Source organism: Meriones unguiculatus, chromosome 16 (genome assembly GCF_030254825.1).
Source record: "Meriones unguiculatus strain TT.TT164.6M chromosome 16, Bangor_MerUng_6.1, whole genome shotgun sequence".
NCBI lineage: Eukaryota > Metazoa > Chordata > Mammalia > Rodentia > Muridae > Meriones > Meriones unguiculatus.
Window position 1 is genome coordinate 25,558,857 of NC_083363.1, and position 17,504 is coordinate 25,576,360.

The window sequence follows — 17,504 nt, forward strand, 5'->3', positions numbered from 1 at the left end:
AGCAGAGATGGAATAGGGATCTTTGGCCCCTCTGGGCCATGTTGGAGGAAGAATGGTCTTGGAGCACACATTAAGTAGAACATGAAATTTGCAGGTAAATGGTCAGAACTGGAAAAGATCATCCTGAGTGAGGTATCTCAGAAGCAGAAAGACACACAGGGTATATATGCACTCATAAGTGGATATTAGATATATAATATTGGATAAACATACTAAAATCCGTACACTTAAAGAAACTAATCAAGAAGGAGGACTCTGGTAAAATGTTCAATCCCCATTCAAAAAGCAAAGAGGATGGACATCAGAAGAAGGAGAAAACAGGGAACAGGACAGGAGCCTGCCATAGAGGGCCTCTGAAAGGCTCTATCCTACAGGGTATCAAAGCAGATGCTGAGACTTATGGGCAACCTTTGGGCAGAGTGCAGGGAATCTTAGGAAAGAAGTGGGAAATAGTAAGACCTGGAGAGGACAGGCGCTCCACAAGGAGAGCAACAGAACCAAAAAATCTGAGCACAGGGATCTTTTCTGAGACTGATACTCCAACCAAGGGCCACTCATGGAGATAACTTAGAACCCCTGCACAGACGTAGCCCATGGCAGTACAGTGGCCAAGTGGGTTCCATAGGAATGGGAACAGGGACTGTCTCTGACATGAACTGATTGGCCTGCTTTTTGATCAGCTCCCCCTGAGGGGGAGCAGCCTTACCAGGCCACAGAGGAAGACAGTGCAGCCACTCCTGATGAGACCTGATAGACTAGGATCAGAAGGAAGGACAGGAAGACCTCCCCTACCAGTGGACTTGGGCAGGAGCATGCCTGGACAAGGGTGAGGGAAGGTGGAATTGGGAGGTAGTTACAGGGGTGATACAAAGTGAATCAAATGTAATTAATAAAAATTTAAAAAGATAATAATTCTTAAAAAAAAAAAAAGACCAGAAAGGATGCTTCCCCAGGGGGAGAGCAGTGGGAAAGGCTGGGGCCTGTAGCCTACCGAAGCTGAGACGATGTGGCTCCCATCCGCAGGGCTTTGGAGGGCTTGTGAGTTGTTGGCTCTGAGTTGTGCTTGGAACATTTCTTCAGCAGCTAGAGTCACCTCAAAGTCCTGGGCTGGATGCCTGAAAAGCTTCCTACTTATCTGCTGCGTCCACTGGGTTCGGGTGCTCCTGGGCGCCACCGTGTGTTGGAGGCGGAAAGAGTTTGGGAGAGGACTGTGGACAGGGAGGGAAAGGCTTGACATAGTGGGCTAATGGTCCAGAACAGGAGGGTGAGATGCATGAAATGGGGGCTACCATGTTGTAAGGAGGGAGGAGAGAGTCATGGAAGAAAGCACCCCCAGGGGTCCTAGAGGAAGCTTCAGCAGAGAATGCCGGGAGGGGGTGTTACACAGAGGGAGCAGTCAGCCCATCCTCCAGGATGAAATGCAACAAGAGCTGCTACTTTCAGTGGAGATGACTGAGGACCCTCCCAGTGTGTTATTTAAGGAAAAAAGGACCTTTCAGAAGGAGAGGGCTGAGACTCAAAGGCCAGGGGGAGGTATGAGTCAGGGAGACAATGCTTTTGAGCACTGTGTACCTGATGGTCAAGTGAGAAATGTGTCCCAGCTGATACTGGAGGGCAGGGCTGGGTGTTGCTCCTTCATGTGGCTCCCAACATTGCTAGGGCCTGGCACGGAGTGGCCCTCACCACATGGAAGCTTCTAAGAGGAGCTCAGCACTCCATCTTCTCTCACTGCCCCTGGCGTTTGGACAGGAGATCTGGCCTAGCTGGGTAGATGGTGCTGGCCCTTGCTCTGTGTCCAGGCAGAGCAAGGCTGGGATTGGGATCCTGGCATCTTTCACTACTAGCCAAGACATGCTAGAGGGCTGGCCTCTAGTGGCACCTCGCCAGGGAAACTGGGGAAGTGAAATCTATGGAGTAGGGATTTCTGAGAAGGCCATCAAGGGAAGCAGGGCAAGCTCTGCCTGAGTTTTTGCTGAGCAAGTCTCAATCTGGGGACCCTCTCCTCTCCTGTTGGTCCTGTGAACTCCTGGCTTTGGGGTTCTCTTACCCATACCCAGAATCTACACCTTTCCCTCTCGTGGCTAGCTACCTGGCCTTTGGGATTTCAATGCTATAGAGAAGACAACCTAACTGGGGATGGGTGAAGAAGCTGCCGGTCTGTTCATTTGAGGCCACTACTCAGCCTTCCTTCTTCCTGGCATTGCTAAAAGGCTCCTAGGAACCCTACATTTTTGTGAGGGTGAGGAAGTTTAATTAACAACTTCAAAATATAAAAAGCTACTGGAAGGGGTAGTGGAGAGAAGAGTAGAGGCTTGTCATCAGAGTAGTCAAACTCCTAAGCTGAGTTTCTGCTTAGGAGACTCATGCTTAGGGGCTCCAGGATGCTAGGCACTCACTTTGCCACCTGACTTCACTCCTTGTGCTCTTTTTACTTTTCCTTTTTGAGACACAGTCTTGCTAAGCTGCCCTGGCAAGTTTTGAACTTGCAGTCCTCTTGCTTGTAGCTGGATTATGGCCATCAGATTCCATCAACTTGCAATTTTGCTAAAGGTGTTACTCAGGAGGGGAAAGCTAGCTGGGCCACGCACCTCTTCCCTTGTGTGCTCTACAATGAACTGATGACCATACCCCAGATGCCAGGCAGGTGTTCTACCACTGATCCACAATCTCCAATCCCCCTTGGCCTCTTTGTACAACCCGGAAACTCTGGAAACACAAGAACAATAAGCTAGGCCAGGAGAGCATATTGTGTTTTTTGTAGCTGAAGATAAATAACTGTGGACTTCTTAGCCTCCTGCCTCCAGCTCCTGAATGTCAGAGATTACAGCTGTATGTCACCATTTCCAGTTTCATGCAGCACTAGGAATCAAACCCAAGGCCCTGTGCATGTTAGGTAGACATTCTATCAACTGAGCCACAGTGTCAGCCCTGCGTTGTGCTTTTATATGTCAGGTCAATTTATACTAGTATCATCCCAACAAGTGATGCTGTAGCTGTGACTGATCATTAATTGATCAGGATTCTGCAGCTTCATGGCTCTATTATAGTGCCAGGGACTAGAGGACTTAAGCTCTTCTTTATCTAAATACCCTGTGTGACCCTTGACTGTTCATGCATTTGATCTGTGAGGCCAAGGGAAACTCAGGGAAACTCAGGGAAATGGGGAAGATAAAAGGGTTTGTTGTTCATTCATTTGTTTGTTCAGCATTCATTCATTCATCAGGTCTCATTTTGACCCAGAAGAACTCTGTAGCTCAAAGTAGCATTGAACTTAAAAAAAATATATTCCTGTTCAGTTTCCTAGGATTACAGGTCTGTACTGTCATGTCCTGGCTCCTTATCAGCATTTTGCTGTTTGTTTGGTCATTTTTAACAGAAAGCAAACAAAGTTTATTGGGTAGAGTAACAGTTACTGGAAGCAATGTTTTTGTTTACCCTGGGCCTTTTTTAAGATTTATTTTATATTGTGTGAGTGTTCTGCCTGCTTTTATGTCTGTGTACCATATGCATTCAGTGACTGTAGAGGCAAAGAGGACATCATATCCCTTGGGACTGGAGTTATAGAGGCACTGTGTAACTGAAGCTGGCCTGGAACTCCTGATTTTCCTGCCTTACCTCCAGAGTGCTGGCCTGTGACCTTTAAATAACCTATTAAAGCAACTCCAACCAGGTGGGGTAGAGTACACCTGTAATCTTAGGAGGTTGAGGCTGGTGCATAAAGAGGTCTGGGCTACATAGAGGGACCCTGTCTCAAAAGATAGGTGAAGACACCTGAAGTCTTCAGTTTTCAGAGTGATCTTGAGGTCTCCACAAAAGCTGGTAAAAAGATGTCTCTGTTTTCTATCTACAAACAAAAATATCCATAAATACCTATCTCTCTACAGGATGAGGTGTCCCCCACCCGAAGAGGACAAGTTGGGTCCCAAGCCATGCCCCTGAGCTGAGTGCCTGCAGCCAGCCAGGAGCCCCATGGCGCCTCCTCTTCCCAAGGAGAAAGGACTCACTTTGCCTCAGGAATGCCAGGACTTTGTACACAGCCTGAAGATTCGGGGCAAATACGCCTTGTTCCTGGCATTTGTGGTCATAGCTTTTGTCTTCATTGAAAAGGAAAATAAAATCATATCCAGGTAAGGAACTCAACCATAGGTCTACTTTATCAAAGGCGAAGTGTCTGAGGACCGAGGCGACACTAGGGCTTTCCAGGGATCAAGGAGTAAATCACTTCTATGCCAGGCAACCCCTATGTCTTAGGCCAAGGGCATGTGCACAGTAGTGAGACTAGGGTGGCCCAGGCTGGCGTCCGCATACTGGCCCTTCTCAACTACAAGAGTTTGGGCAAAACACTTCACTTTGTGGAGGTAGCCCTCTAACCTGTAATTGAGGGTAAATGCAAAAAAGTAAACCACATCTTACCACGGCCTGCTACATAGCTGAATCTTAGGCTTTGTTGTTATGAGTACTTTACTTTTTATTCTAACACCGTGGCTACCCTTGGCAGCCATAGCTCCTCTGCAAGTCTTGATGTCATGAGTGAAAATGAGCCTATGGGAAACAGGATTCTGGCTGGCCACTCTGGTGGGTAGGACCATTATGGGCAGCTGCCCAGATTGTTTCTCATTCAGTTCCAAAGGAATGACTCAGCTCACTTACACAGTCCTTGAGTTGGGAGTGTACCTGCTAGATACAGAATCATCTCTTAGTCCTCATCTACCAGATGCAAAGCCCTGCACAACAGCCTTGGCCAAGGATGGTAGGTTAAGGACTGCAAATAAATCAGCCCATGCCTGCTGTACACCTTGTAACTCTCCTGAAAGCTGCTACTGACTCCCCGCCCCCTTCGAACCCCCGCTTCGAGGGTAAAGTGCCTGAGTTCTTTAGTGAAAGTGAGTCCATGTGTAGCCATCAGGGACTGCTTCACTTCCCCACTAAGTCATCCCCCTCCCCCTCAGGTTCGTGCCAAAGAAACCACACTTGAACCTTAACCTCTAAGCCTGTTCTGGAGAGACCCAGCTAAGGCTGTTTGGTCTAGTACAGGGGATGGCCTCCCAACTCAATCACAGACCTTGTCCTTTTATTTCCCCCCCTCCCTTCTCCCCAGGGTATCGGACAAGCTGAAGCAGATCCCTCAATCTGTGGCAGATGTTAACAGCACCGACCCGGCCTTGCTCTTACCGGAAAACGCTTCTCTCTTATCCCTGAGCGAGCTGGATTCCACCTTCTCTCAACTGCAGAGCCGCCTGCGCAACCTGAGTCTGCAGCTGGGCATGGAGCCAGCCCTGCAGGCTCAGTGGGGTGCAGCAGGGAAGCCATCCCAGCAGGCTAGAGCGGGGAACCGGCGCCACGTGCTCCTCATGGCCACCACCCGGACCGGCTCCTCCTTCGTGGGCGAGTTCTTCAACCAGCAGGGCAATGTCTTCTACCTCTTCGAGCCGCTGTGGCACATCGAGCGCACCGTGTTCTTCCAGCAGGGGGGCGCCAGCGCAGCGGGCTCAGCGCTGGTCTACAGGGACGTCCTCAAGCAGCTGCTGCTGTGCGACCTGTATGTGCTGGAGCCCTTCATCAGCCCTGCGCCGGAGGACCACCTGACGCAGTTCCTATTCCGCAGGGGATCCAGTCGCTCCCTCTGCGAGGAGCCAGTGTGCACTCCCTCCGTCAAGAAGGTCTTTGAAAAGTACCACTGCAGGAACCGTCGCTGTGGGCCCCTCAACGTGACCTTGGCAGCCGAGGCCTGCCGCCGCAAGGACCACGTAGCCCTCAAGGCCGTGCGCGTCCGTCAGCTGGAGTCCCTGCAGCCGCTGGCCGAGGACCCCAGGCTGGATCTACGAGTCATCCAGCTGGTGCGCGATCCCCGGGCCGTGCTGGCCTCACGCATGGTGGCCTTCGCGACCAAGTATGAGAGCTGGAAGAAGTGGCTGACAGAGGGGCAGGGCGGGCTGAGCGAGGACGAGGTGCAGCGCCTGCGCGGCAACTGCGAGAGCATCCGCCTGTCTGCGGAGCTGGGCCTGCGGCAGCCCGCCTGGCTGCGCGGCCGCTACCTGCTGGTGCGCTACGAGGACGTGGCTCGCAGACCGCTGCAGAAGGCCCGGGAAATGTACGGCTTTGCGGGCATCCCCTTGACCCCTCAAGTGGAGGACTGGATCCAGAAGAACACGCAAGCGTCCCGAGACAGCAGCGACGTCTACTCCACGCGGAAGAACTCCTCGGAGCAGTTCGAGAAGTGGCGCTTCAGCATGCCCTTCAAGCTGGCCCAGGTGGTGCAAGCTGCCTGCGGCCCGGCCATGCGTCTCTTTGGCTACAAGCTGGCAAGGGATGCCGCCTCACTCACCAACCGTTCTGTCAGCCTGCTGGAGGAGCGGGGCATCTTTTGGGTTACGTAGTGGGGGATGTCTGGAACCCTGGGAACCCCTTTTCGTGAAAGGCTGTCCCTGCTTTCCTCACACCCAGCCTGTCCCGTGAGACAGCTCTGGCAGTCAAAATGGGGAGCTATGACGGGAGCGTAGCCCCTGGATGTAGCAGCGGGCCTCCTGCCAGCTAGTTCCCTCCCTCCTCCCATCCCCCGGCAACTCCAGCTAAGGCCTTGGGACTCCTCAGAGGAGAGCAGTGCCCTGTCTCCTTGGAGGTACTGGTCATTCCCACACACCTTATGGCCTGCGGTGTCCAGAGCAAGCCCAAGTCAGTTCCTATGTATGATTACACCTCCCTAAGTCCAAATATTTAACAAGCAGAAGGGGCGTGGACCCTCTCCAGTCACTCAGACCTCCTCCTGGGTCAGGGAAGCCTGGGATCTGGCTGAGTCCTTGGAAGGAGAAGGGCAGCCTAGGGTAAGAAAGAGGGCATTTGAAGCTCCTCAGGGAACAACAGGCAGCTCAAGGAAGGACTGGCCCTTAGCTCTACATAGGCATAAGTCTCCCTAGTGCTCTTGGAGAGTGTGGCCCTGTTTCATCTGGGGACTGCCAGCAGGAAGATGAAGGCCACCATGGGAAGAATGAGAAAATAAAGACAGCTATTGAGCAAAATGACATCACCATGATAGGAGAGAGGGGGAAGGGCATGCAGGAAACATCCTACGCAGGGGACCATCCAAGAGAGACAACTGGCAAGCACAATAAATCCACCATGATCATGCACCAGTGCAAGTAGACAGTAGGACAATAGGAAAGACACAGAATTGTGTGTGCAACGAGCATGCATTTGTGCATGAATTCTTTCTTGCATGCACCTGTGTGTGTGCCTGTGCCTCTGTATGTTAAATAGGGTTTCATTTAGCCCAGCCTTTGTAGGAAGGTGTGAACTTGACCTTGACTTCCCGATCTTCCTGCTTCTACTTTCCCTGTGTTGGCCTCATACCATACCTTCCTCATGTGGTACCAGCGATTGATCACAGAGTTTCATGCGTACTAGACAACCCTCTATGAATCTCCTGAACTACATATTCAGCTCATGGGACCCAGAATTTCAATAAGAATCTGGGGGCAACACAACTCAGTCCCTAATAGTTACATAAGCTCATGTGTACCCAGTATCCAGACTACTGTGAACTCAAGTCATCTGACGAATATGACTGTCTTCCCAAGGTGATGTGACCTCATCCTATGTAAAGAGATGCCTCTATGACTGTCCTTCATCAAGCAACTTTGCAGAGTCCCAGTGTCCTGCTTTTCCAGGCTTTGGCTGAGTGGTGGGCCAAAGGGCTGGTCTCTGCTCAACTCCCTGGACCATTGTGCCTGATGTTCTATGTTTCTCTGGAGGGACTACCCTGACCCTTGGGTTCTGAAAGCAAAAGTTTCCTTCCCTTTCAGTTGACACTCAGGACAGTAGAACAGTAGGATAGCCACACAGAATTGTGTGTGCATTTCTGCATGCATTCATTAATGCATGCATATGTGCATGTGTGGGTGTGTTTTAGACAAGATCTCATTTAGCCCAGCCATAAAATTTGCTTTGTAGGCAGGTATGACATTGACCTTGACTTCTTGATCTTTGTGCCTATATTTCCCCTGTGTTAGTTTCATACCATACATTCTTTATGTGGTACCAGGGATTGAACACAGAGCTTCATGCTTCCTAGACAACCCTCTATCTATCTTCGGGACTACAACCTCAGCTGCTGGGACCCTGAATGTCAGTATGAATCTGGGGGCAACACAGCTCAGTCTCTAACACTTACTTAAGGTTATGTGTAGCCAGTATCCATAATAATGCAAACTCAAGTCATCTGATGAATGTATGTACAAGGTGATGTGACCTCATACTATGTTAAGAGATGATTCTGTGACTGCCCGTCATCAATCAGCTTTATGGAGTGTCCTACTTTTCCAAGTTCTGGATGAATACTGGGTGTGAGTGCCAGACCATTGTTCTTGATGCTCTAATTTTCTCTACAGAGCCGCCCCTGACCCTTGGGTTCTGAAAAGAAAAGTTTCCTTCCCTTTCATATGAAACTTGAGATGGTAGAACAGTAAGATAGACACACAGAATAGTGTGTGCAAGGAGCATGCATTTCTGCATGAATTCATTTGTGCATGAACATGTGCATGTGTGTGTACATGTAAAATTGCTTTGTAGGCAGACCTAGACCATGACTTCCTGATCGTCCTGCCTCCACCTCCCTGGCATTGGGATTATACCATACTTCTTTATGTGGTTCCAGGGGTTGAATACAGAGCTTCATGCTTCCTAGACAACCCTTTATCTATCTCCTGAAATACAGATGGTCCTCAGCTCCTGAGAACCCAGAATTTCAATGTGAATCTGGTGGCAACACAACTCAGCCCCTAACCCTTACTTAAGCTCCTGTGTAGCAAGTATCCAGAATAATATGAACTCAAGTCATCTGAAAAATGTGACTGTCATCCCAAGGTGATGTGACATCTTCCTATGTTAAGAGATGCTTCTATAATTGCCTTTCATCAATCATCTTTATGGAGTACTGGCATCCCTATGTCCTGCTTTTCCAAGATTTGGCTGGGTATTGGGTCCAAGAGCTTGTCTCTGCTCTCATCTCCCCAGGACCCTTGTGCCTAATGCTCAAGTTTCTCTCCATTGTCTCCCCTGACTGTTGTGTTCTGAAAACAAAAGAGTCAAAGAGTCCTTGCCTTGCAGATGACACTGAGGACAGTAGAAGAGTAGGAGAGACATACAGAGTTGTGTGTGCAGGAAGCTTGCATTTGTGCATGCATTCATTCATGCATTCATGTGTATGTGTTTGTGTTTTAGAAGGGTCTCATTTAGCTCAGTTTAAAGTTTGCTTTGTAGGCAAGTATGACATTGACCTTGACTTCCTGATGTCCTGCTCCTACCTTCCCTGCGTTGGGCTCATACCATACCTTCTTTATGTGGTACCAGGGATTGAACACAGAACTCTGTGCCTCCTAGACAACCCTCTCTCTGTCTCCAGGACTACATTCTCAGCTCCTGGGACCCAGAATTTCAATATGAATCTAGGGGCAACACAACTCAGTGCCTAGCATTTACTTAAACTTCTGTATAGCCAGTATCCAGACTACTATGAACTTAAGTCATCTGACAAATGTGATTGTCTTCCCAAGGTGATGTGACCTAGTCCTATGTAAAGAGATTCCTCTATGACTGCCCATCATCAATCAGCTTTACAGAGAACTGCTTTACATATGTCGTGGTTTCCCAAGCTTTGGGTGATTACTGTGCCTCTGTGCTTGTTTCTGCTCTTAGGTTCACAGACCATTGTGCCTGATGCTCTAAGTTTCCCTCCAGTGGAGAGAGCAGTGTTTCAGAGCTAAGTAGAGAGGAGCACAGAGCAAGGTATCTGAGCTAAGCAGAGAAGAGCACAGAGCTGTGTTTCTGATCTAAGTAGATGTGAGCACAGAGCAGTGTTACAGAGCTTCATAGAGAATAGCACAGAATAGTGTTTCTGAGATAAGTAGAAAAAAGTACAGAGCAGTGTTTCCTAGCTAAGTATAGAAGAACACAGCACTCTTTCTGAACTAAGTAGAGAAGAACACAGAACAGCATTTCTGAGCTAAGTATAGAAAAGCACAGAACAATGTTACTGAGGAAAATGGAGAACACAGAGCAGTGTTACCAAACTAAATAGAGAAGAATACAGAGCAGTGTTTCTGATCTAAGTAGACAAGATCACAGAGCAGTGTTTCTGAGCTAAGTAGAAAAGAGCACAGAGTAGTATATCCAAGCTAAATAGAGAAGAGCACAGACCTGTGTTACCGACCTACATAGAGCAGAGCACAGAGCAATGTTTCCAGGCTAAGTAGAGAAGAGCACAGAGCAGTGTTTCAGAGCTAAGAAGAGAGCACCACAGAATAGTGTTACTGACCTAAGTAGAGAAAAGCACAGCAAGCTTTGGCTGAGTACTGAGCCTTAGTGCTTGCTTCTGCTCTCATCTCCCTGTACCATTGTGCCTGATGCTCTAAGTTTCTCTCCAGAGCCTCCCCTGACCCTTGGGTTCTTAAAAAAAAAGGTTCCTCTCTTTTCAGTTGACACTTGGGTCAGTGGAACAGTAAGATAGACACACAGATTCATGTTGCAAGGAGCATGCATTTGTGCATGAATATATTTATTCATGAATGTGTGTGTGTGTGTGTGTGTGTGTCTGTGTCTGTGTGTCTGTGTTTTCGACAGGATCTCATATAGCCCAGCCTTAAAATTTGCTTTGTTGGCAGACCTACATCATTACTTCCTGATGGCCATGCCTATACCTTCCCAGTGTTGAGCTCATACCTTACCCTTTTTCTCTGGTATCAGTGATTGAACACAGAGCTTCATGCTTCCTAGACAACCCTCTCTCTGTCTCCTGGACTACATCCTAAGCTTATGGGACCCTGAATTTCAATATGAATCTAGTGGCAACACAACGCAGTCCCAATTTTAAACTCCTGTGTAGCCAGTATCCAGAATAATGTGTACTCAAGTCATCTGAATAATGTGACTATCTGCCTAAGCTATGTCAAACTTTAACCTATGTCAAAAGATATCTCTATGACTGCCCTTCATCGATTAGACTTGTGGAGTTTTGCCATCACTGTGTCCTGCTTTTCCAAGCTTTGTTTGAATATGGAGCCCTAGTGGTTGTCTCTGTTCCCAGCTCACTGGATCATTGTTCCTGATATTCTATGTTTCTCTCCAGTGCCTCCCGTGACCCTTGGATTCTGAAAACAAAAGGTTCCTTCCCTTTCAGTTGACACTCAGGACAGTAGTCCAGTAGGATTGACACACGGAATAGTGTTGCAAGGAACATGCATTTGTGCATGCATTCATTTGTGCATTCACGTGTCTGTGTGTTTTAGATAGGGTCTCATTTATCCCAGCTTAAAGTTTGCTTTGTAATCAAGTATGATTGACCTTGACTTCCTACTCTTACTGCCTCTACCTTCTCAGTGTTGGGCTCATGCCATACCTTCTTTATGTGGTACCAGGGATTGAACCCAGAGCTTCATGCTTCCTAGACAACCCTTTCTCTGTCTCCTGAACTACATCTTCAGCTCCTGGAGCCCAGAATTTTAATATGAATCTTGGGCAACATTATTTTGTTCCTAACTTAAGGTCCTGTGTAGCCAGTATCCAAACTACTGTGAACTTAAATCATCTGACCAATGTGACTCTCTTCCAAGATGAGGTGACTTTATCCTATGTAAAGTGATGCCTCTATGAGTGCTCATCATCAATCAGCTTTATGGAGAACTGCCTTCCCACTGTCCTGATTTCCCAAGCTTTTGCTGATTACTATGCCTGCATGCTTGTCTCTGCTCCCAGGTCCACAGACCATTTTGCCTGATGCTCTAAGTTTCCCTCCAGTGTACAGAGTTGTGTTTCCTGAGCTATGTAAAGAAGACCAGAGAGCAGTGTTCCTGAGCTACTTGGAGAACACAGAACAATGTTTCCGAGCTAAATACAGAAGAGCACAGAACAGTGTTACCAGCTAAATAGAGAGGAACATAGGAAGTTTGGCTGACTATTGGACCTGAGTGCTTGTCTCAGCTTCTAGGACCATTGTTCCTGATGCTCTAAGTTTCCCTCCAGTGCACAGAGTTTGGCTGACTACTGGACCTGAGTGCTTGTCTCAGCTACTAGGACCATTGTTCCTGATGCTCTTAAGTTTCCCTCCAGTGCACAGAGTATTGTTTCCCAAGCTATTTAGAGAAGAGTGCAGAGCAGTGTTTCTGAGCTAAGTATCAAAGAAAAGAGAGCAGGTTACCAAGCTAAATAGAGAACAGCACAGAGCAATGTTACAGAGCTAAGTAGAGAGAAACACAGAGCAGTGTTTCTGACAGAGTAGTGTTTCTGGCTAAGTAGAGAAGAACACAGAGGAATGTCTCCAATTTAAGTAGAGAAGAGCATAGAGCACTGTTACTGATCTACGTGGAGAAAAGCACAGAGCAGTGTTACTGAGCTAAGTAGACAGTATCACAGAGCAGTGTTACCGAGCTAGGTAGAGAAAAGCACAGCAAGCTTTGGCTGAGTACTTGGCTTTAGTGCTTGCTTCTGCTCTCATCATGCTGTTCCATTGTGCCCGATGCTCTAAGTTTCTCTCCAGAACCTCCTCTGACCCTTGGGTTCTTAAAAGAAAAGGTTCCTTCCCTTTCAATTGACACTCAGGACAGTGGGACAGTAAGATAGACACACAGATTCATGTTTCAAGGAGCCTGCATTTTTTACATGAATGCATTCATGAACATATGTGTGTCCGTGCCTGTATGTGTGAGTGTGTGTGTGTGTTTTAGACAGGATCTCATGTAACCCAGCTATGTAGGGTTACATTAAATTTGCTATGTAGGCAGGTATGACCTTGACTTGCCTCTCATCATCCTGCCTCTACCTTCCCAACATTGGGTTCATACGTTTTTTTATGTGGTACCAGGGACTGAACAGTGCTTCATGCTTCCTAGTAATCCTCTCTGTCTCCTGAACTGCTTCATCAGCTCCTGGGACCGTGAATTTCAACATGAATGTGATGGCATCACAACTCAGTACCAAACTTAACCTCCTGTGTAGCCAGTATCCAGAATAATGTGAGCTCAAGTCATCTGAATAATGTGACTGTCTGCCCAAGCTCATGTAACCTCAACTTCTGTCAAAAGATGTCTCTCTGACTGCCCTTCATCACTCAGCTTTGTGGTTTTGTCATCCATGTGTCCTGCTTTTCCAAGCTTTAGCTGAATATGGAAAGTTAGTGGTTGTCTCTGCTCTTAGTTCGCTGGGCCATTGTTCCTGATGCTCTATGTTTCTCTCCCTTTGGTTTCTGACCCTTTGGTTTTGAAAATGAAAGGTTCCTTGCCTTGCAGTTGACAGGCAGGACAGTAGTCTGGTAGGATAGGCACACAGATTAGTTTGCAAGGAAAAGTGCATTTGTGTATGCATTCATTTGTACATGCACATGTGAGCATGTGTGTGTTTGTTTTACACAAAAATCTCATTTATCCCAGCCTTAATATCTGCTTTGTAGGCAGGTATGACCTTATCTGTGACATCTTGTTCTTCCTGCCTTTACCGCCCCTGCACTGGGCTCATAAAAAACTTTCTTTATGTGGTACCAGGGATTGAATTCATAACTTCATGCTTCCTTGACAACCCTCTATCTATCTCCTGAGCTATATCCTCTGCTCCTAGGACCCAGAATTTCAATATGAATTGGGGGGCAACACAACCCATCCCCTACCTTAAGCTTTTGTGTAGCCAGTATCCAGAATAATGGGAACTCATATCATCTGACAAATGTATGCCCAAGGTGATGTGACCTCATACTATGTTAAGAGATAGATTCTATGACTGCCCATCATCAATCAGCTTTGTTGAGTTCTACAGTCCCTCTGTCTTGCATTTCCAAGCTTTGGATGAATACTGGGACTGAGTGCTTATCTGTGCCCTCATCTTTCTGGACCATTGTTCCTGATACTCTATTTTCTCTACAAGGCCTCCCCTGACCCTTGGGTTCTGAAAATAAACATTTCCTTCCCTTTTATATGACACTTGGAAGAGAAGGACAGTAGGATAGACACACAGAGTAGTGTGTGCAAGGAATATCAATTTCTGCATGAGTTCATTTGTGCATGTACCTGTGTGTGTGTGTGTGTGTGTGTGTGTGTGTTTTAGACAGGATCTCATGTAGCGCAGCTTTAAAATTTGCTTTGTAGGCAGACCTAGACCATGATGTCCTGATTATTCTGCCTCTACTTTCCCAGCATTGGACTCATACCATACCTTCTTTATGTGGTACCAGGGATTGAACACAGAGCTTCATGCTTCCTAGATAACCCTCTATCCTCTCCTGAAATACATCCTAAGCTCCTGGGACCCAGAATTTCAATATGAGTCTGGGGGCAACACAACTCAGTGCCTAGCATTTACTTAAGCTCCTATGTAGTCAGTATCCATAATAATGATGTGAACCCAGGTCATCTGACTAATGTGACTGTCTGCCCAAGGTGATGTGACATCTTCCTATGTTAAGAGATTCCTATATGATTGCCCATCTTCAATCAGCTTTATGGAGTACTGCCATCCCTGTGTCCTGCTACTCCAAGGTTTGGCTGAACACTGGTCCCGAGTGCTTGTCTCTAGCCTTCATTCTCAGGGCCATTGTGCCTATTGCTCTAACTTTCTCTCCAGTGTACAGAGTAGTATTTCAGAGCTAAGTAGAGACTAGCATAGAACAGTGTTCTTAGGGCAGTGCACGAGAGCACAGAGCAGCATTTCTGAACTGAGAGTAAGAGAGCACAGGGCAGTGTTTCTGAGCAAAGTGCACAAGAGTACAGGGCATTTTTTCCCAGCTGAGTGGAGAAGAGCACAGAGGAGCATTTGTGCTCAGAGTGCACAAGAACAGAGAGGAACATTTCTGAGCAGAATGCACAAGAGCACAGAGAAATGTTTCTGAGCCAAGTGCACCAGAGAACAGAGCAGTGTTTCCAAGCTGAGTGCACAAGAGCACAGAGCATTCTTTCTCAGCTGAGGGCAGAAGAGCCCAGAACAGTGTTTCAAACCTGAGTGAAGAAGAGCACAGAGCAGTGTTTCCAAGATAAGTATAGAAGAGCACAGAGGAGAGTTAGCTAGCTATGTAGACAGTAGCACAGAGCAATGTTATGAGCTAGATAGAGAAGAGCACCGAGTAATGTTTCCGATCTAAGTAGAGAAGATCACAAATAAGTGTTTCCAGGCTAACTATAGAACAGCACAGAGCAGTGTTTCCATACTAAGTAGAGAGGAGCACAGAGCAGTGTTGCCGTGCTAAGTAGAAAAAAAGCATAGCAAGCTCTGGCTTATTACTAGGTCTGAGTGCTAGTCTGTTCTCTCAGCTCCCATGACCATTGTGCCTGCTGCTCTAAGTTTCTCTCCATGTAGTCGATTGCCCCTTGGGTTCTGAGAAAAATGTTTCTTTCCCTTACAGATGACAGTTGAGAGTAGGACAGTAGTATAGACACACAAAATAGTGTTGCAAGGAGTGTGTATTTGTGCAAGAATTTGTTCGTGAAAAATGAGTGAGGGTTTTTCCTGTGTGTGTGTGTGTGTGTGATGTCTGTGTTTTAAACACAGTCTCATGTAGCCCAGCCTTAAAAAATTGCTTTGTAGGCAGACCTAGACCATGACTTCCTGATCGTCCTGCCTCTACCTCCCTGGCATTGGGATTATACCATACTTCTTTATGTGGTACCAGGGATTGAATACAGAGCTTCATGCTTCCTAGACAACCCTTTATCTATCTCCTGAAATACACCCTCAACTCCTGAGACCCAGAATTTCAATGTGAATCTGGTGGCAACACAACTCAGCCCCTAACCCTTACTTAAGCTCCTGTGTAGCAAGTATCCAGAATAATATGAACTCAAGTCATCTGAAAAATGTGACTGTCATCCCAAGGTGATGTGACATCTTCCTATGTTAAGAGATGCTTCTATAATTGCCTTTCATCAATCATCTTTATGGAGTACTGGCATCCCTATGTCCTGCTTTTCCAAGATTTGGCTGGGTATTGGGTCCAAGAGCTTGTCTCTGCTCTCATCTCCCCAGGACCCTTGAGCCTAATGCTCAAGTTTCTCTCCATTGTCTCCCCTGACTGTTGTGTTCTGAAAACAAAAGTCCTTGCCTTGCAGATGACACTGAGGACAGTAGAAGAGTAGGAGAGACATACAGAGTTGTGTGTGCAGGAAGTTTGCATTTGTGCATGCATTCATTCATGCATTCATGTGTGTGTGTTTGTGTTTTAGAAGGGTCTCATTTAGCTCAGTTTAAAGTTTGCTTTGTAGGCAAGTATGACATTGACCTTGACTTCCTGATGTCCTGCTCCTACCTTCCCTGCGTTGGGCTCATACCATACCTTCTTTATGTGGTACCAGAGATTGAACACAGAACTCTGTGCCTCCTAGACAACCCTCTCTCTGTCTCCAGGACTACATTCTCAGCTCCTGGGACCCAGAATTTCAATATGAATCTAGGGGCAACACAACTCAGTGCCTAGCATTTACTTAAGCTTCTGTGTATCCAGTATCCATAATAATGTGAACCCATGTATTCTGACAAATGTGACTGTCTGCCTAAGGTGATGTGACATCTTTCTATGTTAAGAGATTCCTGTATGATTGCCCATCATTAATCAGCTTTACAGTACTGCCATCCCTGTGTCCTGCTATTCTAAGGATTGGCTGAACATTGGTCGTGAGTGCTTCTTTCTAGTCTCCATTCTCAGAACCATTGTGCCTGATGCTATAAGTTACTCTCAGAAGCACAGAGCAGTGTTTTTGAGGTAAGTAGAGAGGAGCACAGAGCGGTGTTTCTGTGGTCATTGCATGAGAGCATAGAGCAGCATTCTGAACTGAGTGCAGAAGAGCACAGAACAGCATTTCCCAGCTGAGTGCACATGAGCACAGAACAATGTTTCAGGGTTGAGTGCACAAGAGCACAGAGCAACGTTTCCGAGCTGAGTGCATGAGAACGCATATCAGTGTTTCCCAGCTAATTATAGAATAGCACAGAGCAGTGTTAGCTAGCTATGTAAACAGTAGCATAGAGCAGTGTTAAAGAGCTAAGTAGAGAAGAGCACAGAGCAATATTTCCGAGCTAAGTAGAGAAGAAGACAGAACAATTATTCTGATCTAAATAGAGAAGATCACAAATAAATGTTTCTGAGCTTAGTAGAGAGTAGTACAAAGCAGTGTTACCAAGCCAATTGGAGAAGAGAACAGAGCAGTGTTTCTGAGCTAACTATAGAACTGCCTGGAGCTTGTTTCCATGCTAATTAGAGAGGAGTACGGAGCAATGTTACCAAGCTAAGTAGAAAAAAGCACAATAAGCTTTGGCTGAATATTGGCCTAAGTGCTAGTCTGTTCTCTCAACTCCCATGACCATTGTTACAGCTGCTCTAAGTTTCTCTCCATGTAGTCTATTACCCCTTGGGTTCTAAGAAAAAGTTTCCTTCCCTTTCAGATGATTCTAAAGACAGTAGGATAGACACACAGAACAGTATTTCAAGGAGTGTGCATTTGTGGAAGAATAACCATAACCCTGAATCTATCCCTAACCCT

At 46.9% G+C, this 17,504-nt stretch overlaps 1 protein-coding gene and 1 long non-coding RNA gene across 7 annotated transcripts in view; one reads left to right on the top strand and one right to left on the bottom strand.

The window, feature by feature from the left end:
* The window catches only part of LOC132648369 (uncharacterized), a 47,465-nt gene extending 42,159 nt beyond the window's left edge, over positions 1–5,306 (bottom strand). The window contains exon 1 of one of the 3 annotated variants that reach the window (XR_009586764.1): positions 5,173–5,306. This is a non-coding gene — a long non-coding RNA (uncharacterized LOC132648369). Of the gene's footprint in view, positions 1–991; positions 1,113–5,172 lie in introns of those variants that run through there. The other 2 variants (XR_009586766.1, XR_009586765.1) reach the window with 2 other exon arrangements.
* Chst3 (carbohydrate sulfotransferase 3) overlaps positions 1–17,283 on the top strand; it is a 42,870-nt gene extending 25,587 nt beyond the window's left edge. For all 4 annotated transcript variants that reach the window (XM_060369496.1, XM_060369495.1, XM_060369498.1 and 1 more), the window contains 2 exons: positions 3,885–4,127; positions 5,099–17,283. In XM_060369496.1, coding sequence (XP_060225479.1) covers positions 3,970–4,127; positions 5,099–6,377 — 1,437 coding nt within the window. In that variant the 5' untranslated portion in view covers positions 3,885–3,969 and the 3' untranslated portion in view covers positions 6,378–17,283. The remainder of the gene's footprint in view (positions 1–3,884; positions 4,128–5,098) is intronic.
* Positions 17,284–17,504: the final 221 nt, after the last annotated feature.